Source organism: Pagrus major, chromosome 8, assembly GCF_040436345.1.
Source record: "Pagrus major chromosome 8, Pma_NU_1.0".
Taxonomy (NCBI): Eukaryota; Metazoa; Chordata; class Actinopteri; order Spariformes; family Sparidae; genus Pagrus; species Pagrus major.
In genome coordinates this window covers 15,801,060-15,828,683 of record NC_133222.1, presented here as the reverse complement: position 1 = coordinate 15,828,683, position 27,624 = coordinate 15,801,060, and the positions used below count along the sequence as shown (strand labels likewise).

At 43.6% G+C, this 27,624-nt stretch overlaps 1 protein-coding gene across 1 annotated transcript; it reads left to right on the top strand.

Annotated features, from left to right (window-relative positions):
• Positions 1 to 217: 217 nt before the first annotated feature.
• prickle1a (prickle homolog 1a) lies at positions 218 to 27,388 on the top strand. The gene is made up of 8 exons (XM_073472239.1): positions 218 to 274; positions 20,449 to 20,652; positions 22,757 to 22,870; positions 23,700 to 23,837; positions 24,543 to 24,746; positions 24,977 to 25,163; positions 25,261 to 26,130; positions 26,251 to 27,388. Exons 2-8 carry the CDS (start codon positions 20,464 to 20,466, stop codon positions 27,111 to 27,113), a joined length of 2,565 nt encoding a protein of 854 aa, XP_073328340.1. The 5' UTR covers positions 218 to 274; positions 20,449 to 20,463; the 3' UTR covers positions 27,114 to 27,388.
• Positions 27,389 to 27,624: the final 236 nt, after the last annotated feature.

The window sequence follows — 27,624 nt, the reverse complement described above, 5'->3', positions numbered from 1 at the left end:
CGAGAGGAGCACCACACTGCGCACCGTGCGCCGCTCAAGTGAGATGTGGTGACAGCGGGTGAAGTCAGACCAGACCAGACCAGACCAATGCAGCCAGACTCTGGAGTTTAAGCTTATCGCTTTGCACAGCTCTGGGTTCAGCTTTGTTTGCACAGTGGTGCACCCTCTCTGGACTTTTTCATCTTATGCCAATGAGACGCAGCGTGAGTCGCTTTTCTCGCTTCGGGAATATTGGTTCTGGATACTCGGTGTGCTGCGACTGAACGCGTTGGGGGTGAGTGGAGCAAGCAATTAAGTGATTTTTAACAGTTTTGCACATTAATCTGAAGAGTGTGTGCAGTTTTTAGATAATCTCAGTGCTGCTCCGGTCTATTTGTCCTATTTTGTGGTCACCTCAGTTTCAGGTTTATCGCACTCAAAATGGTGCAGTGGAGAAGAATCAAATCGACCTCTTTAAAAGTTAAAACAAGCCAACTTCCATCAGTTGCACTGGTAGAGACTCTACGAGGAGCCTAGAGGTCATTGGCTACTTTAAAGTCATCAAACTGGCTTTATTTCTCCAATCCTCCGATGCTGCTTTGCGCTTTTACGCATCAACATCACCAAAGAGACACGTTTCACTTTCCCCTGCGCGTGAAGCCAGAGCAACCTCATTTCTCTGACGCTGAAAAAACTTGGTCAGAGACGTGGGCTGTGTGGAAGTGTGGAGTCCCCGGGGCCTCCAGATGTATGGACTCAGCTGTCGCCTGTCACTTTGGTGACAACTGGTCGGCGCTCCGTGACCGCTGCTTGTCCGCCACTGCAGGGCTCCATAGCTGTCAAGAGTGCTGTTGAGTGAGGGAGAATGTGGTCGCACACCCCGGCCACATACAGTAGAAGTCACTCTCACTTTGACCATAATGGATAAGATGGGAACCACACATTCTGACGAAATCTAAGAAAAAAATGTCCTGAAATGTTTTAGATCTGCACTATTTTGCTTCGTTTTCTAGATAAGAATCAAACAAAAAGAACAGAAACGTGGTGAAAGGTTTTTAAGACTGAGCATCAGCCTTAAAGACTTATTAGGAGGGATATTTTCCCAGTGCAGTCAGCTCTTTAAAATAAAAATAACCCTGCAAGCTGCTTCAGTGAATTCATCAGTCCTTGTGGACCTCTCGCAGAGCTAAACCTGCCATAAAGTTTTTCCTTTGCAGAACAATGAAACAAGTTTCAAACATTTCCATTCTCAGCTGTGATACAAAGTGCTAAATCTGCAAGGCACAGGAGAGCACTTGCTGTTATATTTAACCATGGCAGTCCAAGACAATATTTTGCTCTCATTGGAGCACAGTAAATATCGCCATAAGCCATTAAGTCCCGTGCATAGCCCTCTCAGGGGCTGACAGGATGACAAACCCACTTGGCTCAGGCAGAGTGCACAAGAGCGCAGAGTCAGACCAGCCTGAAATCTGTCACTATGGCCACAGCTGACAAAAACAGAGTGCTCAGGACGGTTCAGCTTGAAGCCTGACAGCTAGGTGAGAGCACAGGCTCAGGAGGTGCCATGATCTCTATTTGTGCATGGTGGATATATTGTGATAGTGATTTGAGCTGCTGCAGGACAACACAAGTGAAAAGGGGTTTAGATAAATGAAATTATACCTTGAAGCACTTTGAAGTGGCATCGCTGACATTGTGCAGAACCTTCTTCCTTTGTACTGTCAAAATGTATCTCACCAGACCAAAACATTGCTGAAATTGCAACAGGAGGTATTTTGAAATGTGGTCACTTTCATCCATGATTACAGCACTTTTAACCATCCTGTCACTGTTATATATTTATTTTCCTCTTGGGACAGTGGCCAGTAAAGGAAGAGGGTGAAGTATTCAGAGTGATTGTGGAGATACAGGGAGGACAGACACAGAACCAAGGTGGTGGTGTCACCTAGTGGCTAGAATAGAGGTTGACACCTGCTCTGCCCAGGAGTCACAGAAAGCATTGTATTTACAAACTGTTTATTTTCATCAAAATAAAAGTAATCAAAAAAAATCTTTCGTTTGAGCTAAGAACAGCTGTTCAACACAGGCCTTATTCTTTAATTTAAACCCTGTGCTCATAAATAGAAAATGAGGGCATGTTGGCCTACATCTGAGAGCCAGCAATAATACAAGTTCTGCTTTCTCATACAAATTCTAATCGATGAATTAAATGTACTTTACTGTAAATGTTATTGGCTGGATCAACATACTGTATCGCTGCTGAGATCTGGATCTCATACTTCACAGCTGCAGTTATTTAATGTTTAGATGATCTAGCAGACCAGGCATGTGTTAGGGGCTGAGCTTCTACTTTCACTGATCTGCTGCAGGTGAGAATTCTCTGTGAAAGTTAAGTTATTTATAGAGCAAATGATTTAAAAGTGGTGTCTTGGGAGCAGCTCCACATGTCACGCGGTGCTTGTTCATGTCTCATTTCAAAAACCGTCAAAGTGAATCAAAGGTACCATTAATAGAATCATAAGACCCGAGGAACATTTTGTTCTAGGAGCTGAAATAGACGGCCTCATCAGAAATAGTCTAGGACACGGTTCTGATAAGTTTGGCCAATTTGGTGCGCGCAAGTGCTCACTTAAAGGGTAACTCCACCAATTTGACATGTTAAAGGGTGAACAATTAACTATTAAACACTTACTGCATATTTCACATATGCAGTAATGAGTACTAATACTTATGTGATAAAACGTAGTATAAATGTGGATCCAGAGGAAGCTGAATGTAATCTAGTAATTTTCCCCCACTGATTTCACCTGTGGCCAAGTTGCATTGTGGGTAATGTAGGCACCAGGCTTTCAAAAGCAGTCCATTGGCTAACACTTCACTCATATAACACTGGACTCATTATAGAAATTTTAAAAGTGCAATATGTAACAATCAGCCACTTGTCAAAAGAAATAGGAAGCAACATATCACATGAGATAACTGCTACCTGCTACTAACTGTAACTGCTGTTTGCTAGTTAGCCCAATTAGCCGTGTAGTCACCCATCCAGACTGACAGCTTGAAGCACTGGTTACACTGCCAGCACAAGAGCTATGGACCAGGACAGGCTGTGGCCAGCTAATCAGCATGCTAACTTCAGTAGGTATCAGTGCAGCACAGCACAACCAGAGATATCTCCTTTTTTATTCCACACATTCTTCTTCTTTTTCAAAAAGAGGTGGCTGCATTACCCACAATTCAACTCAGCTACTGAGTGACATCACTGGAGGCATTTCTTCAGAATACATACAGCTTCCTCTGGTGGCTCAAGAGGCTTTATACTACTTTTTTTCCACATATGCAGTAGTACTCCCCAATACCTGTAAACACATTTTAATGTGTAGAAGGGTGGAATTACCCTTTAATAAATGTGTAATATGTTGATAGTTTATTTCAGAGACTGGAGGATTCAGGACGTGGCAGCATTATAGCACTTCATAAAGCACCTTTCAACTGGAGAAGCCAGCTACAACATTATCACATTTGTGTGCCATTGCATTAGTGCACAGCAAGAGTGGTGGAGGAGGAGACGAATCACAGACATGAAGCCAGTCTCAGACATAAACAGTGGGGCATGTCGGGGTGTGTGCGTGTGTGTGTTTTTGTCCAAGAGGAGCAGATGAACGGAGACAGAGTGTTCACCTAGGCTATATGTGTGTGTGTGACTGTCTGTAGGTGTCGGAGAGTGTGCGTGTGTGGCAGACGACCAGCTGAGTGTGAATGAGCAGAATGTAGGTCCCAGTGCGCGTGTGTATACGGTCCCCACTGTTGATTTAAAAGCCCAGTACCAGCGAAATGTACACAGACGCCTGTTTGTGCAAAGCTAGAATGAATCACCCTCGCGTCCGTGTAAATCGCCTGCAAGCCAAACACTCTGGCAGCCTTTTATCCCCAGACGTGGTCCAGCTCACCGCAGTAGGGCTAAAAGCGGAGCGGCACAGGGCCGTGTGTTGTGAGGAGCTGTCAGAGGAGGCCAGTCTTTCATGGCTGTGGACGGGGAGATGTGGCATGGAGTCGGGTTGCCATAGACAAACTCCAGAGAGCAGAGCACGTTGACTGTAAACTGTTTGTGGTAGGTTGGCAGGAGGCTGGATGAAGTATGGCTTGTTTAAACGCCGGTGGTCCCTGGTTCTGTGGTCACTGGGGCAGGCTGAATGGACGGCAGCCTGGATGGTCAGATTTAGGGCACTGTTACACTGCGGTTGTCGAGATTGAGATAACCCCTGCGGATGCTGTTGTCTGTGTGAGAGATAATAACACTGTGCATGCCGTGTGGGCCAAACGGCATCATGTATGAGAGTCAGTGGGTTCTGCATGCAGCAATGGCACACATTGGATCCACATGCTAAGCATTATTCTAAAGTGATTAAAGGTAGCTAGTGATTTAGCGCTTCCAGGCACAACTCTGTTTATTAGGAGCTGCAGGATGATGTTAGAGGGAAACGGGTTTGGCTCTCACACTGGAGTTTAATGCCCCGGCAGATCTCTGGTAACCGCACAGCGTAATTGCGGGACTAACCATCAGACCACCATGATGATGAAAGTCAGACTCGACACACATGTTTCATTATCACACCATGTATAGGCATGATGCTCAGCTCTGGATGAGCACTGCATAATAACCACGGTGCAGTGAGTGCTACAAAAGTGGTAATTATCAACATGTCTGTCTTTGATAAAGGGGAATAACAGATGTGGAGATGCCAAGTGTCAGCAACTTTTTGGAAAGTCATGGCTGTCTGCAGTAGAGCATGTTTTCTCCTCTGTCCTCTACATCTATAGGGATCCATTCGAGCGATGGCAGCATCAAGGGCTGGAAGAAAAAGAAAACATATTACACTGAGATAGTCATTAAAAAGCCCAGCTCATTTCCCCGCGACACAACAGGGGATTCAGTTAAAGCTTTCCGGACCCACAGCTGGAAATATGCAAAACACACACCTCCCTCCCCTTCCTGTGGCTCTTGTTCCTCCAGCTCTGTTGGCATTGTCACAGGGGTGGAGTCAGTGAGCGTGGATGATATGGAAAAAGGTCAGCAGGGTTTAAAAGTGGACTCTGCAGGGCAAGGGATTTTTTTGGACTGACAACAAGGTATTTCCTGAGATTTTTCTGAAAGGTCACAGTTACAGACACGCAGGGACAGCCACTGGATGCCTGCCAGGATATTCCTCTCAGAACATTTACTCATTAAAACTCGGATCCTGTCCTGTTTTACGCTGCCATTAATCAGGTTTAGATACGAATTTAAGAGCTTGGCTGTATTCCCAAATCACCCAGTGCTGAATTTATAATAACTCATTTAAAATATCTCCTAAAATACACCATTAAGGGGATTAGCAGGAAGACAGAGCAATAAATCAATACATTATCCCCTACATGTTCTCTTGGGGGAGAATATTTAAACAGCTTCCTCTTTTCGTTGTTTGTCACTGGACGAATTTTTCACGTCTGCTAATTCAAAAAGATAATTCCTTGACAGGATCTTCCATCTAAGAAGAGCCAGAGTTCTGTATACCAGTAGATATGTGCTACAGCACATGTTTAGATTAATAATTAAACACGACATCCCCGATAATTTCGTGTGAGGTTCCTCGAGAGGTGTTGCACATTTACATTATTATAACCCATTCGTAGCCCTCTGTACAGATTTCTAATAAGAAAAGCTTTTTTGACACCAGAGTTTGGACCTACATTGAATTCAGATTATGCATGTTTCAGTGCACTTGTTTAGTATTTAAAATATAGCAAAATATGTGAGATTTGGTGTTCAAAAGTGAGATTAATCTTCACAAAAGACAGTAGTCGTTAGGGCTGCAACTAACGATTATTTTCATTCTGACGATTATATCCACGCTAACTGATTTATCATTAAATACTCATCACAACTTCCCAGAGCCCAGTGCAACGTCTTCATATCGCTCAACATACTGTGTGTTGCCAAAATCACAGCTGCACCTGTCAAGTATTTAGCAGTAAAACGACCGTTTCTGTAAACAAGAAATCATGAAACATGGTGTTTAAATGTTATTTTTTCTATTCCAATGTATTTACCCACATCTCCTTACTTGCTGTGAGACTTGACAGATATTATGAAGCTCACTGTCACTGGATTTATGTTTAGTATTTGCTACCTTGTAATCTCTTATAGTCCATCTCTCCACACAGAGGAATGTGTTCTTATCTGTTGGAAATAGTCATACATCACAGTGAAGGTAGGTGTTGTGGGATAACATACAGATGGGTCAATATTGACAAAGGCTAACTGAGGACATGTCTTGCAGAGCAGCAGCCTGAGGCCCACAATGGGCCCACTGAGCTGACACAGAAAAAGTTCGTTTGGCCACAACAACCTGACGGCAGCTCCTAGTGAGAGGCCAGTTCAAAGAGTCGGGTTTGTGTTTGCTGTGCTCGCACTGTCTTCCTGTTAGGGGCTGGGCTCCCAAAGAAAACAAGAGCAGTGGCTCACCAGATGTGTACATCTGTGCGTTTGTGTCCTGTCTGCAGGCAAACACACATTTGACCCTGTAGGGAGAATGTTTTATGATGCTGGAAAGTAATATAACTTGAAGAAAAGGCATCTCAGACTTTATGGAAAATTATTATTATTATTATTATAACACACAGCATGTATCCCCACTCTGTCACATGTTCCTTTATGCTGGCCTGTGATGCTGACTGAAAATGGTTTGGTGTCATTAGTGACCTCAGTATTAGCAGCTCCAAAAATAACACACTAATGCTGGCAGAAACAGACGCACTACAGGCAAGGTTTCTAAGAATAAGCTCAGCCCTGGAGACTGGTATCCTTAATTTGGGGGGTGATAAGGAAGCCAGTTGTGTCTTTTTTTCCATTGCATACATTCACCATGCCAAAACACACACATGCATACACACTCACACACAGATCCCAGGCACTACTGACCCCATGTCTGGCCCGTATATCTGACAACCTGGAGTGAGGCCTGCAAAGGGCATCAGATTGGATCTCACTAGTCCTGAATACACAAACACACACACACACACACACACACACACACTCCTATCTTCAACTTCATGAACTGAATTAAAGCAACAACAAAAAAATCTTTTGGAAAATATAGGTAGTTGGTTTAGCAAGGATTAGTATAAATAATATCAGAATTTTTTGTGAAAGGTACAAAAACAGAGTGGAATAAATGTTTTGCCTTCTTGGTTCAGTCTACAAAGTTTCATATTATTATTTCATCATCTTCATAACCAACTTTTTGCTACAATATTTAAGAACATGAAAATGTTGACCAAAGCAGCCAACAAACCCTGCACGCTGAACCATATTTGGATGTTTAACTTCATTCAACTTCCTTGGACACTGGTGGGTGTTGCAGAAGGGGCGAAAGTGCGCTCTCTTCACTATAAATACATCACAACTTTCATACATGTGGTGCCCCCTTAATTTTGTTTTGCCCCTGCCCCTAAAACAATCTGAGTACGCCACTGCAGTTTGATATACTTGAACGAACCTAAGATGGTACAACAAGTGCAAAAAAATAAATAAAAAGGTGACAAGACAAATGTTGCAATCATCTGACTGAACTCGATCTTGCCAATCTATGTCAACAATCTTTTTAAAGAGTGGAAGAAGTCAATTTGTTTCTCAACACTACCGTTCTGATTTCCCACCCATCACTTACTTACGAATGCAAAAAAAGATCATGTCTCAGCAATGCATCTATAGACAATATATCAACACAGAGAAAGGCAACTCAATGTGGAAAACAGATGCATAGCTAATCAGATATAGGTTTGCCTCCCACGATGTAGGACCTCCATACATGTATAGCCTCTTTGTCCTGTTCAGAGGCACAGACACATGACACATATGTATTACAACCAGTATCAATACATTTTTAGGGCATAGCCATTAATCTCCATCAGACATCTTATGATGAAAGTAGGTCTAGATTTTTTTTTTTTTTTTCTGTAGCTGAGGTGAAGGGGTCAACAACATCAGAGCAGCAGGGAGCCTTACAGGGGAGATCATTGGGCCTCTCCTCTGCTCTTTCTGCTGTTTTTACTACCACCTTAATGACTTAAATTGTGTCCAATTAAGCAGAGCTGGAAAGACGCATCCCCGCTCTCAGCCATCAGAGTTCCCTCTGTGCTGTGGCACTGGAGCATGTGTTTAATTAGAACGCTCTAAAAAGACTGTAACAGAGTGTTTCTCCAGGAATGTTAATCATTAGTGGGATCCTGACTGAGCAGCTCTTAACTGTTTCAGAGTATTGTTGGATTCCATGGTTTGCCTTTTGAAGCTGCACGAAAATGCTTCCAGTTGTGGGAATTGCCAACTTTCTCTGTTTTTTTTAAGGCTACATCCTCTCCTTCCAAACTGACTTGCTCGTAGTGCTCACGCCCGATTATTGCCTGTTTTGTTACCGCGGTCTCCTTCATGTGTCCGTTTAAGCCCAGGGGCTGGAAACACACAGGAAATAGTTTTCTTGCCATGTGAAGGATATACGGTTGAACTTCTAGGAAAGTTGAGGTGAAAAGCCCAGATGTGTGAGGTGTGAGGTTTAAGTGGTGTGTGAGTTGGACGTTCTGAAAGTGTGATGTCATAAGCTGAAAATTTTGTTGAGTCTTAAGGGTCACAAGTGTTAGACCTGGACATTGACAGGGGGCTGTTTCAACGAGAGCGATCAAAGCTTTTTACACGGCATGGAAAACTGACAGTTTTCCTGGTCAATGAAAAAAAAATTAAAGATCGCCTCCACCCATGTATAAAGTTATACATGAGGATCGTGGTTTTGCTGAATTATAATCACTAAAGCAGCACCTTTTCCTTTTCTTTCATTAAAAATTAATTTCACAAGTTTGGCTGCTGGACACCGGATGTCTCCTAATTCACTGGAAAGTCCATTCTCAGTGTATGTGCACCGGAGGCTTCAAGTTTCCACATCACACTTGTGTATGCTGACTCTTGGACTGGGGGCCTCATTTATAAAAATGTTCTTAGATTTATCCTTGAACTTAGTTGGTAACAATTCATCTTAAATTAACAGCACCTGATTTTAGCCCTGATCTTGCTGTCCCTGACGGTTTTTTGGAGCTCGCCGACAAAAAGCCCCAGATTAGAGGCTCAGGGACATGTTGCTGACGTCTGTTGGATATCTAACAGGCGAAATATCTGGTTGAGTCACAGATGGGTTGGGAAAACAGGAACGAGCTAAACCAAATGAGAGTAGAATGAGAGTAGGCAGTTTAACATTTTCAGTGCAAAAATAATCCTTGCTGCCTGCGGAGCCTCCTGAACCATCCTCTCACCCATAGTCTTTTCTTCCTTTTTTGTGCAAATCAGCAGTAGGGTCACTGCATGTCTCGTATCGCGTGTGTAATATTGTGAGGCATAAGCCAAACACAGAGCTTGAGAGTGTGTCGCCACTGCAAACTGTTCATAAAGCTCACGCAAAGTTCACCACAGGCTTGGATGTGTATGCATCCCAACTGCAATACCCTTATATAACCAGCAGGAAGATCATTTACATCAAGTCTAAACTTTGCGTAGAGATAAAGATCATTTCCACATCAGTGTAAGCTTTCATAAATAACTACTTTAGACTTACATAAGTTATGATGGTACAGTTGATCAGTCGATGGTACATCCGTTTTATAAATGAGGCCCCATTATTGCCTTTCAAACTATTTTCAATCTTCAGTGAGCACAGAGAAAATTTAACTCTCAGCCTTCTAGTGTCAAACTGCACACACATCATTCTACACAGTGAAGCTCAAACATTGAAGTGTAGGAACAAGAGGAGAAGTGAAGAAATAAAATGATGGAGAAAATGAAGACATGTCGGTTACACTCTTTGGTTTAAAGTGTCAATGGGACTGGTTTGTACCTTTTATGTCTATATTTCTCCCCAGTTTGTCCGTGGAGACCACACATGACAGGGGTTCGGCCTTTGCTGATCCAGTGCTTTTGTCAGCGCAAGTGAGTAGTGTAAGAGCAGCCTCATTCATCTCGGCCCACTCTGTGTGCAGACAGCCACAGGCTTTTGTTGAGTTATAGTGTCCTCAAAATAAAGGGGCTTCCTCCCTTTAACAGCCCCAGGAGCTCTGTCGCTCCACTTCCCATTGTTCCCAATGAGGTCCGCTTTTACAACTGGGTGAGAGGGTGTCAAATTGAGGGTAAAATATGAGCTGTCCCGATCGTACATCTCTGCGATGTTTGGCGAAGCAGTTAGACAGTGGTGTACTTTTGAAAAAAGTGAAGGAGCAACCTGTGCGCTGACACCGCAAGCTTTGTTCAGCAGAGATGTGTTATGTCATGGTTACTCCATGGAAACTGGACATTCGTGTTGTATTACATCATACGTGACACAACGGGGTTACAGCAAATTAAATAAAGCAGAAATAAATGGGCTGATAAGTATTATGTTTGTTGATTGCTTCCATGGAAATCAGGGCCATCCAGACTGACATCATCTTCCTAACAAGTAATAAGTTGTTGGTTTTATTCAACAGCATTACATACTGTAATTTGATAATTAAACGCAGACAGCTTGGTTATGGACTTTCATGGATTGAAGAGTTATGACCTTTTTTGTTGCCGTTTGGCAAGACAGAAAATTAGATTTTCAGTCAGAGTTGAAAAGTTCACATGTAACCATATCTCACTACTAATTTAAATCTTGAATCCTTTCCTCGCCTCGTTTAGATTTTTCCCACTCAGCGCTCTTGAGAAACGCCTGATCTTTAGCGAGTGACACGTGAGCAGATATATTCCTTTAATTTCTACAAATGTCTCTTGTCAGAAACTAAGCTAAGATCTAAGCCTTGCCCTCAGCTGCCTCCAATGTGTCAGAGTGAAACAGTAAAAGGGGTTATGTGAGGGTTATAGGGCTAACAAGCCCACAGTCTGACCTGAGTTTGTCAGCGCCAATCTTGCTAAGTCAATATCAATGCGCTGACTGCTCCACCAGTTGACCTTTTCCTCCCTCTTTCAAGGCGTAAAAGGATTGTTGTTACAGTACAGTGATGGGCTTTTATTGGCCTTTATAACTGAGGCTTTTGTTTGGCCTGTGTCCTGCTAATACCCGCTGGCAGGTCATTTAAACCTTGAGAATGCCTACTTTTTATAAGGTAGCTCACAAACAAGTGAGAGCTGCTCTTAACAATGGTCATCAGTGACGGTGAGTTAGAGACTGACCTTCCCTTTGCCCCAATTTATGGCATTTCTGGGGACTCAAATTTGTCTCATTTAAACATGCTAGATCCGTCTCTATATGCTTACTGTGAGATGCAGCTTTGACGAGACACTTTGTTTTATGGGTCCCCTTCTTCAAGGACGTGTTTGGACCAGGAAAGAATGCAGTTTTATCGTCGGGCGTTGGTTCTGATGATGATCATCCCTGTCCTGTCGTTGTCAGGACATGCTGGTCATGGAGTACCTTACTGCTTTTTTTTCTTTCTTTTTTTTTTTTTTACAGCGGTGAGAAGGTGCAGACCAGGTGTGAGGTGCTGTTCAGATCGTTGTGGCTATGACAGGGGAATGGGCAGTAAAGCCCCCGGGGCCATAGATTTATGGGTCATCTGGTGCTCTCTAAGGTCAAAGGTCAGGGATGCATGACTTTTCCAACTTAATATTATTCAACCATCTGAGGCGAACCTTGAACTGCGCAGCCAGCGACTTCTAACTTTAGAGTTGTGCGATCTCAGAATGAGACTTGGGATGTTGTTATTCTGATACAGGAGAGACCAAAGATATTCCACAGACGCCTTTGAATAGTTGTCCTTAGCTTAGTTCATTGTCAAAGGCCAACAATTATTCTTTGAACTTTAAAGCCTGCTACTCAAACTTTTTTTTTGAAAAGAAACTAAAAGGAAGGGCAACTGTTTCCTTTAAGGTCAAATTTGTAAGAAAGTTGATGTTGAACTCGACAAATACTGACACTTTGGGATTGCAGCCGACCGGACCTACAATCCAAAAGCATCACTATTTGACAACTTAGTGGTAATTGGTGAAGCTGCAACGGTTAGCGAAAAGAAATAGAAAGAAAGTTAGTTTCCAACTTTGTTGATAAACGATTAATTGATTCTGTAATTTTTCAAGCAAAAATGTCAACATTTGTTGGTTCCACCTTCTTAAATGTAATGATTTTCTGCTTCTCCCCATCAGTTATGCTAAACTAATCAAGTAGTAAGTGAAGAATCTTGACTATTGGTTGGACAGAAGAAATAATCTGAAGATGTAACTTGGGGCTCTGGGAAATTGTGATTAGCATTTTTCAGACAATTCGTAGAAATAAACTATTAATTGTAGAAGTAATCATCCCCTAAAAACAATTCTGTTTACTCTGAATAGGCTCTGCAGCTTCTGTCTAGATTAGTTTACCATTGTAGCTTTGCATTTCATGAATGCCCCCTCAAAGGCAGGATGCTGTGTCGTCCCTCCCCTCTAAGAATTGCTAATCGATCAGTGTGCAGAGTCTTTAGGACCAGTACAAAGGCCTGAGGTTTGGGGTGCCTCTCCTCTCTGGCCTTGGCTGCCACAATGGCTTTGGCCACACACCCATACAGGGTAGATTCACCATGCAGACGTCTGTAAGTCCACAAACGTCAATCATCAGTTTATTCAGTCACATTTTTCTGTTTTAAATACATTTCCTTAACTTATTTCCTGTTCAGTGACAGGAATATCCATCTGTCAAAGCTGCATTTTTTAATTTGAATGACAGTATTCACCACCCACGCTGATATTTCACATCACATTATGGTGTGAATGTGAGGTGTGTGTAGGCAAGCCGAGGATGGAAAAAGTGCCAATCAATCACATGCTGTCAGTCATGCACAGGTGAGCTAAGCAAGCACTGAGTAGGAATGTTTTTGCGCTTCTTTTTTGGCTCATATTTTAAGGTTAAAGAACGTTTTTAGACCAGTTAGCAGGCAGACAATGATGTTCTGCTGGACTAAGTTCAACGTATCAGTCGGATCTGACTTAAATGATCAAATAATAGGCGGAATTGTGCAGGTAAATGCTGTACTGCTTGTTCCATTTGTATCGCTTTCTTTGAAACAATTTCATTGCTACATAATAGTCTCAACCCTTGTGAACCTTGTTATATCAGCCCCTACATAAAAACCCTGCAGTGTAAATGCTTCACGCATGTGTGCTTGTTCACAGAATTACACCCTGACGTCACCTCCACAAAATTAAGCAGCTGCTAAAATGATAATAAAGAAAGCAATTCTAGCTGTTTAATAGATTCCTTACCTCCCAATAAAATGTTCTACTGCTTTGTTTTACAGTCTTAAAGTATGTTAACCCTCTGCAGCAAAACCTTGTGTTGAAAAGGATGGACGTTTTAGTTCTCTTACACACAATTATTTCCCCTATAAAACATGTCCTTTTGGGAGAAAGTAGCACTTGGACTTTCCAACCAAACAACCACAAAAGCATGCAAAAGGTGCAACTGCCAGAGTTTGACCCGAACTGGTCACTTTTGTTTTCTGAGGCAACAGGAAGAGAATCGCGTTCTGACATTCCTGCAGAGGTGAAGGAGAGGCAGAGGTCAACTGCGTCCTTCTGTGGAGTTTCACTGGATGGGCGGATATGTACATGTAGGCTTCATGGAACACGCCTGTAATTTTAGCTCCTGTCCTACAGCACCACTACGCTGTAAAGGCAAACAGGAAGCTTGGATATTATCCAAAGATAGCAATGTGTTGATGACCCTCTGTGGAAAGTTTGCTTTAATAGACATTGAATATTCAGGTTTTTCATGTGTGGGATTTGAAGATACATACAGCTGAGTTAGGGATGAAATTTAAAAAAGCCAAATAAGTTTCCTGAGTCCAAGTTAACTTATTAAAATAGTTTGTTTTGTCTGAACAACAGTCAAAACACAAAGATATTCAGTTTATGGGAGACAAAAGCAGCAGATCATCATATCTGAGAAAAGGGAACCTGTGAAATTTTGCTTTAATAGTAAAAAGCTGACATGGTCATCAAACTTGTTGTGGATTTATTTTCTGTATATCAGCTAATCAATGAAGCGACTATTCATGTAGCTATTTTCTTTAACCTTACTACATTTAACCAAGTACTGTACTATGTAGGGTCACATATTAAAGCCATATAACTTGATTACTTTCTCTTACTTTTGGATTAGTTCAATGCCAAACATTTTACAAATAAAGGCAAGAGAAAAAGTACGTCAGTAAGATTATTTCATCTAACTAAATACACAAGTGTGTATTCTTATAGAATAGTTGCAGACTAGTATATCATTCTGTATTTCATTTACATATTTTTTTTCTGTAACTTTACCGGAATACAGTTATTTTTTGTGTCCTAATTACATCATCCTGTCGCATGTATCCCATCACTCTCCAAGCCTGCTTGTACTTAGGGTTACTCGAGTGTTTTTCTTTTTGTGCAACCTTACTCGAATCGAGGGTCTAAGGATAGAGGATGTCGTTCACTGTACAGATTGTAAAGCCCATTGAGGCAATGTGATTGTGATTTTGGGCTATATAAATAAAATTGATTTGATTTTGATTTGACATGATGATCTTATAGAACATGATGCATTGCTGTAGGTTAAACTAAGTAGTTAAAATGAGCTCGACCTTTAACATCTACAGCAGTAAAATGCAACATACATAAAAGACCATTTTACTGCTTGAAGGGCTTTTACTTGTAGTGTGGTATTAGTACTTTTACTTCAGGAAAGGACCTGAATACTTCTTGCACAACTGCATTACACTATGACTGCACAGATTCCCATAATGTAGCTACATTGTACATTGTGTCTAATCAAAGTTGAGCTGAAAAAGTTGGACATCTTTCACGCTCACTCAGACACGTTAAGCTGATAATAACAGCTTTGTGGTTTAAGTCATTTCTTTGTATAGGCCCTCTGTGAATCATGTGTCAGAGGCCTCTTAGATGGCCTCAGTTAGACTTGCTGACATCATGCTCAGTTAGAAGGAAGGGTTATGTGAGGCTGAGCCAGGATGTTGTAGATGCAAGGAAGTCATTTTATTGCAGCGGGATAAATAAAGCATCTTTTGTCCATTTGGTCCAACAATCACTCTGTAATCATGAAGCTGTAGTTAGCAGATGGCTCTCTGTAACTTAGTGACGTTTTAGCGCGCGAGAGAAGAGAGACGAACCACCAGATAAACCGAAGCCTGACTGTAACGTTCACCACCTTCCCCACATCTTTGAGCTGTTGATAGGGAAAGAGAAAGAGGAATGTCATGTGAAAGCTCTTGTGGAGATGGGGCGGTCGGTGTGGTAAAACGAGCTCCGCCATCACTGATGTGCTACAAGCGCAGTTCCTGTGAGCTGGAGCTCTACCGGTGGTTCTCATTTGGAAGCATATGTTTGAAGTACGAGGGGAGGGTCAGCAGAGGAGAGCCTGTGCCGTGAGTGGCTGCTCTGAGGTTAAGGGGCCGGGCTGAGGTTAAGAGGGCTGGGTTGGGAGAGGGAGGAGGAGGAGGAGGAGGAGGAGGAATGGTGGAGGGTGAGTGAGTGAGACAAGGGTGGGATGACCATCTGGTTGAGCTGCTCCATGTACACACACACACGCACACACCCCTCTCAAACACTCTCTCCCACGCACTCAGACAGACATCTCCCTGACTTTTTACAGTCTTAGCTTTGATATGGGCTGTTACTGCGCTGACAGTGCTGATAGAGAAGGCTGACTGCTTCTGTCCTGGAATTAGAGCTCTGAGGATCTTGCGTAGATATGGAGCCCAGAGGCTGGAGAGGAATCTAGGACTGGATTTGGTGGTGATAAGATCCTTTTTCTTGCTCGCCTCAGGAGAGTTGGCCTACGCTGAGGTAAGAAGATGTAATCTGTTTTTTTGTTTTTTTTTCTGAGGAATTTGCTTTGTTTCTGCTGACAGAAAACTACTTAAACAAGTGGAGATGTTAATGCATTGCACCATAACTCATCCTGAACTTCTGAAAGTCTTCTGCTACTAGATGGAACAAGCTTCTTGAACTGCCGAGTTCAGACTTTTAAAAAATGTATTTGAAATCTCTTGGATTATTTAGTTTAATGGGAGGGTAGTTTAATTATTAATCTATCATTTTGCATTTTGCATGATGACATACATCACATCACATGTATACCTGGAGCTCAGTGTAACGTTAGATCTTCACCTTTAGAATGACTCTTTTCCCACTGAGGCTGTGTGAATGATTAAAGAGTTGATTTTAGGTCACTTATACTGCAAACTGAGTACACTGGGATGTAAATGTGTTTGGTGCCTGCTATGTGACAGCAGCACGTGTGTGTTGAGTTCAGTCTGGCCAGAGCATGCAGGTGGTCTCCATAGTGTAGATCTCAGTGGGGATGTCACTCCCATCCATTTGGTCTTGGAAAAACACTCCCCCGTCCATGAGAAGAGACCTCAATAAGCTGACCAAACTCCAGCCATGTATCACCTTGACACTGCATAAAACGAGCTCCTCTCTGGCTCTCTCGTCACTCAGACTTTCGAGCAGTATTTACACCTAACTTACTGGATTTATATCTTATATATCCAAAGTGTTGCGTCTCAGATCTCAGTTGGTTTATGGGAAGTCATGTGAATATATTTATGTGTATTGGGATATAAGGTTGCAATAATATGCTGCTTAAATCTAAAGTTCAGACACATCTTGTCAGACACAGAAACAGATTTGTCTGAGTTCAAGCTCAAATAAGCAAGGGACTATGAACAGAAAATCTTGTTTTTCTCTTCAAGTAAAGCCTGTCCTGCAATGCCGACCTCGCGTGAGCCAAGTTAAACATGTCGGCCCGGACCAAACTGACAGAGAGCACTGTGTTGGGTTGTGTGCATGTCCATCATCCACTTCCTAGTGGAATATAGACAGTAATTCAGACCAGAAGCTGCTTATTTTTCCTGTGCACTCTCTCAAGGGTTGTTAATCCAATGCTCCAGTGTCTGGACTTTTGGGGGGACTCTGGTTGAAGTGGTGGTGAATACTCTTAAAAGTTTCACTGATGGAAATATTTATTGGTCGGTCATGGTATGAGGTCCTGTGAGGGGTTGGTATTCTGCAAAGTGATTTCTTAAGGGTGAATAATTTGTCCCTTAATGAATCACGTTTGCACCTACTTGTTCACTGATGGAGTTGGTTGGAATACAAGCTTTCTGTGCAACAAGACTATCGTAGCCATTGTGCACTTTCTCTGACTAGACAGGCCTCTTCATTCATTCAGAATATCTTGTGGGATGCCTAAAAAACTTCACTCACTGAAAAATCATTCAAAGCAAGCATTTGTTCCAGCTCTGCTCTCTCACCTGCCTTGACTTACTTCATCTCTCTTTTGTTGAACAAGACACATTAACATTTTCATACATGTCAGTCCCCCCGTTTTAGCCTCACCCCCACCACCACCACCCTCTGGCACTCTGTGGGCAGATCAGTCAAGATATGCAGGCCTGCAGCTCCCAAAGCCATGTTAACAAGCACCTTTACAAAAGAGTGAGGGGCTGTTAAACATTCAGGACTGCAGGGGTCTGGCTAGTGTGGGAGGAGGGCAGTGCAGGGGGGAGTGGAAGAGTAAGAAGGGGGAGAGTGCAAAACTTATCTTACAAACCATAGGCCCCTTGTTGGGAGAAAAACTTTAAAAGCCAGTATAAGTGATGAGTCAGTGACTTGGCAAGTAAGTCAGTTATAAACTTGGTTGGGTTAGTTGGCTTGCTGCTTCTGTCATTCATAAAGTTAGGGAAGCAAAGTGGAAAGAGAGGAAATTAGCTGCATGACAATTAGCATCCAAGCAGATGGTGGTTGTGTGAGGAAGGGGCTTTGCCTAACATCAAGTCGTGTGTATCCTTTATTCCTCTTTCTCGGCCTGGCCTAAGTTCAAGCCTGACATTCCTGTGAGTCAGGTTTGGCTGTGTGATACATCCTCATGGAGGCTCGGCCAACATGTGAAAGCAAACATCTTTCTAACAAATGTAGCGCGTGAGTGAGCGTGAGTCTGTGCCTGATAAAATTGGGAGATGTGAAGTCTCTCGGCTCCTGATAGAACCTGCCTATAGTTAGCTATCTCCCACGTGAAACCCAAGCTGCTCTCAAACAAGGCCACATTTTTGCAGGTTATTTTGGTCTCATTTGCAAGTCAATAGATGCAAAAAGAACAGGAGAGTGTCTCATTTCTCGCCGTCTCTCATCTGAAGACAGGTTATCTGGGTTTAAAGGCTTTAACTGTCATGCATGAGGAGATAACACACCACATCTTCAGGAGAGAAAAAAAAAAGACTTAAAGGCAGATAAACAGGCTCTTGATGGAACAGGCCTTCAGTGGATTCCTTCACAAAGGTGCCATTGTTCAGGACATCAGGCGCTTTAATGGGACGTGTCATAAGCCAATCCGCCTGACTTGACACTTTGTTGTACAATCGACAAATGCCAAAAGAAGCCCTTGAATCTACTGCAGGGCATGGCAGTCGCTGGTAGTAGCGAGGCCACGCGGGCTGTCTTGTCCTTGAGGAAGATGAGTTGATATAAATGGCCAGTAGCTGCCCTGGCCTGGCATGCCGTGAGTGCAGCAGTAAATCATCCACATGAGGGTGTCGTGTGCCGCTATCTCAGAAAGAGTCGTCGCTAAAAGAGAAGCTGGATACATACAGCTGATTCTGACAGGGTGTTTATGTTGCTGTGTCTAAATGTCTGCACGCTTAAGCACAAATATGTGCATTCCCTCTTCATGCATGCATAGGAGCCGCACACTCCCGGGGGCAGCCGGGCATATATATCATTCCAGGAGAGAGCGCAGATTTTCTGGCCCCTCTACTGTCACGCCGGTGTTCAAAGGCTGCACTCGAGTGTGTCTGGTTTTCTCAGCTGTCTCTCCACGGCCCTCCGCGCCCTTGTCGGCCATAGGGGGTGGAGGCGTGGGGGGAGGTGGTGTAAGGGCCAGGCTGCTGGACGCTGGCTGGGCTCCCATTTGATCTCAGCTAGAGCCCGTGGCCTGTGAGAAATGGCCACAACTGGACACACATTCATCATTTCTGTGTCTGCTTGGTCCTGCAGAGCTTACAGCAGCTCAGGGAATGAAGTGATTTAATTGGCTACTAGTTTTAGAATTGAGCTGCTTCACAAACTTGAACTCAGTTTGTCACACAGAACACAAAAACTGACTCCCCAGTATGTCACATTTGGCTGCTGCTCCAAAGTTGCTTCAAAGTCACGCTTGACGATAAATATTGCCTTAATTCAATGATTTTTTATTTTATCAAGCAATGCCCTTGTTTGTCTTGTTCTATCTTTTTTTTTACTACTGCACCACAGTCATGTAGCTCTGTAGAAAAGTATCAGTGACTATGGCCACCACACACATAGGTCAACACTGTGCCAGTCTTTGATCCCTTTGCTCTATTTTCCTCCTTCTGTTGCATTGTCAATGTCCAGCTGAGTATCAGTCGACCCCATCCATCTATCCATCTCTCCCTGTCCAACTACTTCACCTGTCTGGCACTGTTCTGTTCATCTAAGAGATGAAAGGATGATCAGACACTCACTGCAGCAGGTTGGAAAACAAACAGCCTAAAGAAAAAAGCAGAGATGAAGGGACAGACCAGGATTGTGGACATTCCCCATATGGTGGCCCTGTCTAAGGCCAGGCCTGTGTTTATACAGACCACAGGCTGAACTGATCAAGCCAGCATCAGATCCCACGTGGTGGCCCCTCTTGGGACATAGTATGATGTAGCACCTCAACAGGCTGACTCATTCAGACCTCAGCTCCACAGATAAGGTGAAACCTAAAGATTTAACAGCCAGCGTCTGGTGTTGTTCTTGCTTTTAAGTTGATGGCAAACTGAATTACAGTATAGGAAAGGAATGTGAGGTCTTTGAAACATTGCCCAAGACTGGGCAAACATATAAGTAACTCTGAATTCACTGTGTATTTATGAATCGGAAACTACTTGTTATTGTCACTATAATGAGATTGGACGTCACCTCATGAAGCTTTGGGAATTTCCTAATGGTCTCTACATCCTCAAAAGCCACATGAGGAGGGCACATGTTTAACTGCCACCACAACAGCAGTGAAAGGGTATAGTTCGCTTTATGAGTGTCTTTATGAAGTAGACTCATCACCAGAAGCGAACCAAGAAAAGCTTGCTCAGATGCCATAATTGGCTTTTGAAGGGGTCTGTGGGCCTCATGAAAGAGACAGTGATGGTGTGATTCAGCTGGTGGTTAACATTCAGCGGAATAGCACTGACATGAGAGAACTGGATTAGATGGTGTGAGGATAGCATTATGTGGGGTTTGGTTGATGTAATGGCTTGTTAACCAAGATTCTGTTTTTATGTCTGTCTCAATCCCACTCCACCTCCTATCCTCACCCCAATTCCCCTTTCTTTTCTCTCCCATCTTTTCCATTTTTTTTTTTTGCTTCGCCTGTCTAGTAAAAAGAGCGTCTGATGAGCCTGGCGAGTGCGGCAGTGTCGGCGGCTGGCTTCCAGGGTGGGGCACGCCAGCGAGACTTGATGATGGAGCAGAAAGTCAGTAAGCTGACCTCTGGCTTCCAGCGCAGCTCCACCTCCGATGATGACTCTGGCTGCGCGCTGGAGGAGTACGCCTGGGTACCACCTGGCCTTAGACCTGAACAGGTGAGCAAAACATGCTAAGGATGGACTAATTCTCATTGGGATTGTTCATGAAATTCATGAAGGCGTTCCAAACCGAGCTTCAATAAACTTAGAAAGAATTTGACCTTGTAAACCAACCTCGATTCCAAAAAAGTTGAGGTACTACATAAAACGCAAATAACAATGCCCTGTCCTTGCTTGTGCATTAGAACTTTCCCAGTCTTTTCGTTGACCCCTGCATTTAGCATATATTTACAAAAATCTGTGAAGTTGATCAGGCAAAACTTAAAAAGTATTGTCTTTAAACTGTTTTTAATCGGGTGTATCCCAATTAGTATCTCAATCTGTTTATGTTCTACACACCATCCCAACTTTTTGGGAATCTAGGCTGTACAAAGAAAACTTACAGCTTGTTCTCTTTAATTGTGGTACCTTTTTCATTGGTTCACAACCATTATTTCCCCAAATCACCACAGCGAATAATGATGTATCCTCCTGACGGTGAATAAAAACAGCTCTGACCTGATTTTAACTCCCTTCCAGCCCATTTGCCTGGCCCAGATAAATGCTATTCAGCACATTGGTGAATAACATACCAACTACAGTCTCTGGATAATGGCACCTATGGGACCAGACAATATATTTCATAAAACTGTTGGTCCCTTTGTTTGAGGCAGACTTGTCAGGCTCTACCAAGCAGCCACTTAACAGTCAGGATGTGTGCGCTTTTATTTACAAACTGCGGCATGGCAAAGTCTGCTTGTGATTATGAGGGATCTGTTAAGAGAAGGACTTGGTGGGTCGAGGCTTCTGCTGCTGGCAACATAAGGAATCAAGAGGCCGCCTTTTAACAAGCTTTCCCCTCCGCAAACACAGGCAGAGCTGTTAGTTGTGTCCGCGGGGCAGACAGTGTGATGTGGCACTTTTCCCAAATCTGCTGCATTTTCTCTCCTCTTTTCTGGCTGTTTCTCTCTTCCTCTGCATGTCTCTCCATCCCACTTCCCTTGTTAAACAACACACATGGAAGTAATGAGGGGGAGATGGGCAAGAAAAGACGGGTTCACAGCAAAAGAAAACCTTAAATCCCAAACATGCAGGGCCTTTTGTTTTGGAAATGCATGGGTCAACTGTAATGTCTTTACTGCAGCCATTGCCCTGAATGGGCTGTGTATTATGGGTCATCATTACAGTGAAGAAACACATAGGGGCTGGGTCATAGCTGACTGTTCCCCAGCCCCTAGGGAGCTGGATGAGGGGTAATAGCAGCATGAAAATGTGCATAATTTATGGTGGGGGGCAAACGTTGGGTTGATTGTCAGGGTAAATTGCTGTTAGCCCCCCTCGAGACGGCTGAAGCTGCAGGAAGCCCCCCCAACACACAAGACGAGCACATCCCACCTCTTTATCTGGCCTGCTGTAATAGCCCCTTCCTCATAAAGTTTAGTTTTCAGTGGTCAGCCCCAAGGGTCAAAGTGCCACTGCGACAGGCTGCTTTGTCCTGTCCCTATAGAGACGAGCATATGAGTGGAAAAATACAATCTTTAAACTGATTTGACCTGTTGACCTGTTGTGACTTGTTAAGTCCAGATTTATGAAGAAAATTATTCCTCTTGTCATCATCAGAGATCATTGATTGAATAAAGCTGATTCGGGGGTTAGGAAAACACAAGCAAACACTTTGATTCCACAAAGTCAGTCTTCCATACATTTCACATGGAGCTGTCCCAGAATGTGTCTCATCCCAAATTGATGTGTTTGTTCTCTGGTTCCTTGGAAAAGAATTTGTATTCATAAATATGGTCTGTTCTGTCCAAGATCATAACAATAATATATTGCTGCAATTCCACGGACTAAAATTTGGGTTTAAAAAAAGCTTCTCAACGTCTTGGGGAACAAAAACACAGCTATATGTTCAGATTCATGACCGCACACGCTTGAAAATATATAATTTGGAACGGTTTTCATTTGTCTTGTGTGGGCCTTCAGTGAACCTTTCATTTCTGCATAACATGTTTTTTGCTTAGTTTTTGAAAAATGTTTTTCAGCAGTGTAACCAAACCCTTAGCACCTTATCTTGAGGTGTTCCAATGTCTAATCTAAATACTCCATGTCATCTTTTCCCCAGGTCCAGTTATATTTCTCCTGTCTGCCAGAGGATAAGACCCCCTATGTTAACAGTCCAGGAGAGAAGTTCAGAATCAAGCAGCTCCTCTACCAACTTCCACCACATGATAATGAGGTGAGAATATTTTGTGTGCACGTGCGTAAATGCAAGTATCATAAAATTCATCCCAGCAGGTCCTCTCATTTACACCACAGCTGCAGAAAAGATAAACTCTATTTTTGTTTGAGTAGCCGTATCTGTTGCTACCCGCAAAACCCACAGCGTTAACAGCCTCACCATCTCCATGCCATCCCACTAATGTGAGCCCTTGGCATTCACGTTGACATCACACTAGGGGATTTTTGTTCCACAATCTTGTAGACATGTAGTGTGGGCACAATGTGACTTTTGACTTGATGATTTTATGATGTTTGCCAGGAGCCCCCACCAGCAGGATTCCTGTCATAGCAGTGGTTTTTACGAGGACTGCTCAGCGGGAGAGGGGGACGCTGGTTGAAAGAGGCTTTATGTGATGCCACCACCGCAGTGGCACCACAGTTCGACTTGGCTGTCTCTTTCCCTTTGTTGCCCGTCCTCTTGATTTCACTCTAAACACAGGCCTTGTTTGTGTAAACGTCTGCTTTCCCTCTTGTTAAGGCTTTGGGAAACATCAAAAAGGCCTGTTGTAAAAATGATGTTCTCAATCAGGGGCTGTGGGTGGAGATATGTAGGGGGTGTAGGAAGGGCAAGCTGGGGTCAAGAGTTGCCTTTGTTCAGCATGCTCTGGTATGCACTCTGCCCTCTTTCATACTTACCTAAGTGTATAACTTTTTATTAGTGGCCAACAGACTTGCAATTAGATCTTTCAATGGGTGTTTTAATGAAAAGGTCACTTGAACTAGCAGTTTTTTCTTTTTACAGTATTAAATCTTTTTACTCATAACTTCATCACTTTCCTTCCCAGGTGCGTTACTGCCAGTCCCTCAGTGAGGAGGAGAAGAAGGAGCTACTTATGTTCAGTGTCCAGAGGAAGAAGGAAGCACTGGGGAGGGGCACAGTGAAACTGCTGCCCCGCAATCTTCTGAACAGCATTTGTGAGCATGTAAGTTTGTCTTGCATTATTTTCTGGGGACTGGGAAAGTTGTGGTATGAAGTTTTGTTTCGTATTGTTTCCAAGTCTAAAAATCTTTTTCAAGTACATTATTGACAAAAAGATTTGCTGCATGTCCCTCTACGTCTCCTCTGTGGGTATTCGGCTAATCTGGATCAATTTCTAGCTCAAACCCAGAGGGAAAGCTGAAATAAAGATCTGAGTATCAGCCAGTCTATTTAAGAGATCCCTAAACACAAGCTGGATTTGCAGCCAAACTGACTAAAAAGTCTTCTCTATGGAGTGGTTCATGCCAGTGTTTCCCTCAATGATTGTTGTGCACTCAGAAGTTGCAAACTGTCAGATGTAGCTCTCCACTACACACCCATGCTTTCTTTTGTTTTAGCCAGAGTCACTGCAGTTGATTTAAAAAGTCATGTCCTCATATAACACACTGCTAAGAATGACAGGTCAGGGAAGAAAAACAAATTGGCCAGTCTGGGACTGCAATTAGGACAACCCAATTGGCTGACATGCACAGATGGGCCGCATATTTACCCTCTCATCAACAGAGCAAATGGACTTGGAGAGCATATAATGTTCTAGTTCTGTGTAGGATTCAGATAATCTTATCACAGAATATTTGGGAACTAAAGTTAAAGAACAATTTCAGAGTCTTTACAGGATGTTATAATCAACAATGTCTGCATATTACAGTGTGGTGAAAACATCAATGGTGGAGAAATGGCAGTGTTCGCCGCGAGGGCAGGCCCTGGGCTGTGTTGGCACCCTGCATGCTTCGCCTGCTCTACATGTAGCGAACTGCTGGTGGATTTGATCTACTTCTACCATGATGGAAAGATCCACTGTGGAAGGCACCACGCTGAGCTACTCAAACCACGCTGCTCAGCCTGCGAAGAGGTAAAACCACGAGACTGAAATACTGAGAGAAAACATTGTAGTGAAGGAAAAACATCCAGAGTCTGAAGTTTTATGGTCTTTCAAATTCCTCTGGGATAGCAATATCATTTATTTTATATTTCCACTGTCTTGAATACATCCAACACAAATATATAAAGAGTGATGACAGCCAGAAAGGGAAACGTGTGCTGTACATCTGTGTCTCATCCAGTGCATATCTATGTCTACAGATCATCTTCGCTGATGAGTGCACAGAGGCAGAGGGGCGCCATTGGCACATGAAGCACTTCGCCTGTTTTGAATGCGAGACAATTTTGGGGGGGCAGCGCTATATCATGAAGGACGGCAGACCATACTGTTGTGGCTGCTTTGAGTCTCTCTATGCCGAGTACTGTGAGGCCTGTGGAGAACATATTGGTAAGATGATTTTCTAGAGTTAAAATAAAACACCTGTCATGGTTGTCTAGCCCTTAGAGTAGTATTAATAACCATCTCAACATTTTCCCTTTTCCAGGTGTTGATCATGCTCAGATGACCTATGATGGGCTCCACTGGCACGCCACTGAGACCTGCTTCAGCTGTGCCCAGTGTAAGAGCTCTCTATTGGGCTGCCCCTTCCTGCCACACCAGGGCCGCATTTACTGCTCCAAGGCCTGCAGTCTTGGGGAAGATGTCCATGCCTCTGATTCCTCCGACTCAGCCTTTCAGTCAGCACGCTCACGTGAATCCCGCCGCAGTGTGCGCATGGGCAAGAGCAGTCGCTCAGCGGACCAATGCCGACAGTCACTCCTCTTCTCACCCTCTGTCAACTATAAGTTCCCTGGCTTCAGTGGAAATGCTGAAGACACCCTGACCAACAAGCTTGCCCACATGAACTTATCTGATGAACATTTCTGGAGAGGGCGTAGTGAGGAAGCAGAGGCACCTGAGGACCAGGAGGAGGAATGGGCTGAGCATGAAGACTACATGACCCAGCTGCTATTAAAGTTTGGGGAACATGGGGTCTTCCAGCAAGCCAGTGACTCCAGACCCACAGATTTCTGGATCTCCGAAAAAGATGTTAAGTCAAAGCAGGAGTCCTCAAAAGCTGGCAGTGGTGGTGGAGGAGGAAGGGGGAGCTTGGCTAGTAAGAAGTACCAGGCAGAAATGTACTGGGCCCAGTCACAGGATGGGCTAGGGGATTCAGCCTATGGCAGCCATCCAGGCCCAGCGAGCAGCAGAAAGATCCAAGAGTTGGAGCTGGATCATGGGGCTGGAGGAGGCTTCCAAGGAGAGGAGCCACAATGGTATAATGACTCCTTGGAGTGCATAACAGATGAGTTCAAAAAGACAGATCAGAGTGTCAGAGACTCTATGGACTCACTAGCACTCTCCAATATTACTGGTGGGTAGAAATGATAGATCAGATATTGAGAAAGTAATCTTTTATGTGATGACAATGGCTGTTTTTTAAAGTCTTGAGTCCATGTGCAAACATTTAATATTTTTTCTCTCTCCTCTCCAGGGGCCTCAGTAGATGGTGATAGTAAAGATAGACCTTTGGTATATTCCCTGCAAGGTTTCCACGAACTAGAGACCGAAGACTGTGAGAAAACCAGTAATATGGGAACCCTCAACTCTTCTATGTTACACAGAAGTGCAAATTCCCTGAAGAGCCTTGTATCTGAGCAGGGGGAGGTGGAGGAAAATGTTCCAAAGGAAGTGGAGTTGCCCCTTCCAGAGGACAGACCCAAACCTCATGTGCCTGCCCTCAGGAGGACACGTTCACAATCTAGGCAGCAGCAAGTCAAATTTTCTGATGACGTGGTGGACAATGGCCATTACTGCGATCTCCCAGTGCGCCAACCACCTATGAGTGAACGGACTCGCAGGAGAGTGTACCACTTTGAGGAGCAGGGCCAGGAACTTCACTCTGGTCGCCACCATCACCACCACAGGAGGCATCGCAGTCGCAAGTCGCGCTCTGACAATGCTCTGAACCTTCTGCCCAAAGATAGGGCCCAAATGTGCTACAAAGTGGACCATAGAGGCAACCCCCTAGGCCCAAAGGGGCGCCAAGCCTTCCACGGCCATCCAAGTCCTGCTGCCATGTCAGACTATGGCTTACAAGGCCCAGCCATGGAAAGGTTCATGGGGCTGTATGGGGATGATGATGACTGGTGCTCCACATGCTCCTCGTCCTCCTCTGATTCTGAGGAAGAAGGCTTTTTCCTAGGTCAGCCCATCCCTCAGCCTAGGCCCCATAGATACTACTATACTGATGACTTGCCCAGCCCTGTGGCAGGCATGTCCTCTCCTCCTTATGGCCAAAGGACTAAGTCCAAAAAGAAGAAAGGGCACAAGGGGAAAAACTGTATAATTTCATAAACTGTGATTACTCTTATCCACAGCTTTGGGTAATGCTCTGCCACTCACCTCTGCCTTTTGTGTCCACTGTTTAAACAGTCTGCTTGCTATTACATAATTCACAGCACTCAGTTTATCAAGGTGTTTGTGTAAGACACAAGTCCTTATTCTGAATATTTAGTGGTATTACAAACTGCCAGTAGAGTAACAAAGCATTTTAGAGTAACACATATTTATAAACCACCATCTTAACTGTGTTTGTGTGACAGTGAAGATATTAATGTATATATTGTAGAATTAAAAAAACAAAATGGCTATTTTTATACCCTTGAGCACATGACATGCTTTGAACCAAAATGGCAGTAACATTTAACTATTGGCAGTTGGTAGAGTCATTTTCCCATGAGGGTGTCAGAGATTTAATAACAAATTGACTCTGACCCAAACTCTTCAAATGCGTTTTCTTCCATGCTTGTGCAGCGCTAACATAAAAGAAACACTGTGTGTATTAAAAGGCTTGGTTGAGTGGTGT

What these genes read in the sequence shown, in the direction of transcription:
- prickle1a (XM_073472239.1), top strand. Translation starts at nt 20,464, where the DNA reads ATGAGCCTGGCGAGTGCGGCAGTGTCGGCGGCTGGCTTCCAGGGTGGG. An exon ending in TTCCACCACATGATAATGAG is followed by an intron (nt 22,871 to 23,699) that starts GTGAGAATATTT and finishes TTTCCTTCCCAG; the next exon opens with GTGCGTTACTGCCAGTCCCT. An exon ending in TGAACAGCATTTGTGAGCAT is followed by an intron (nt 23,838 to 24,542) that starts GTAAGTTTGTCT and finishes TGCATATTACAG; the next exon opens with TGTGGTGAAAACATCAATGG.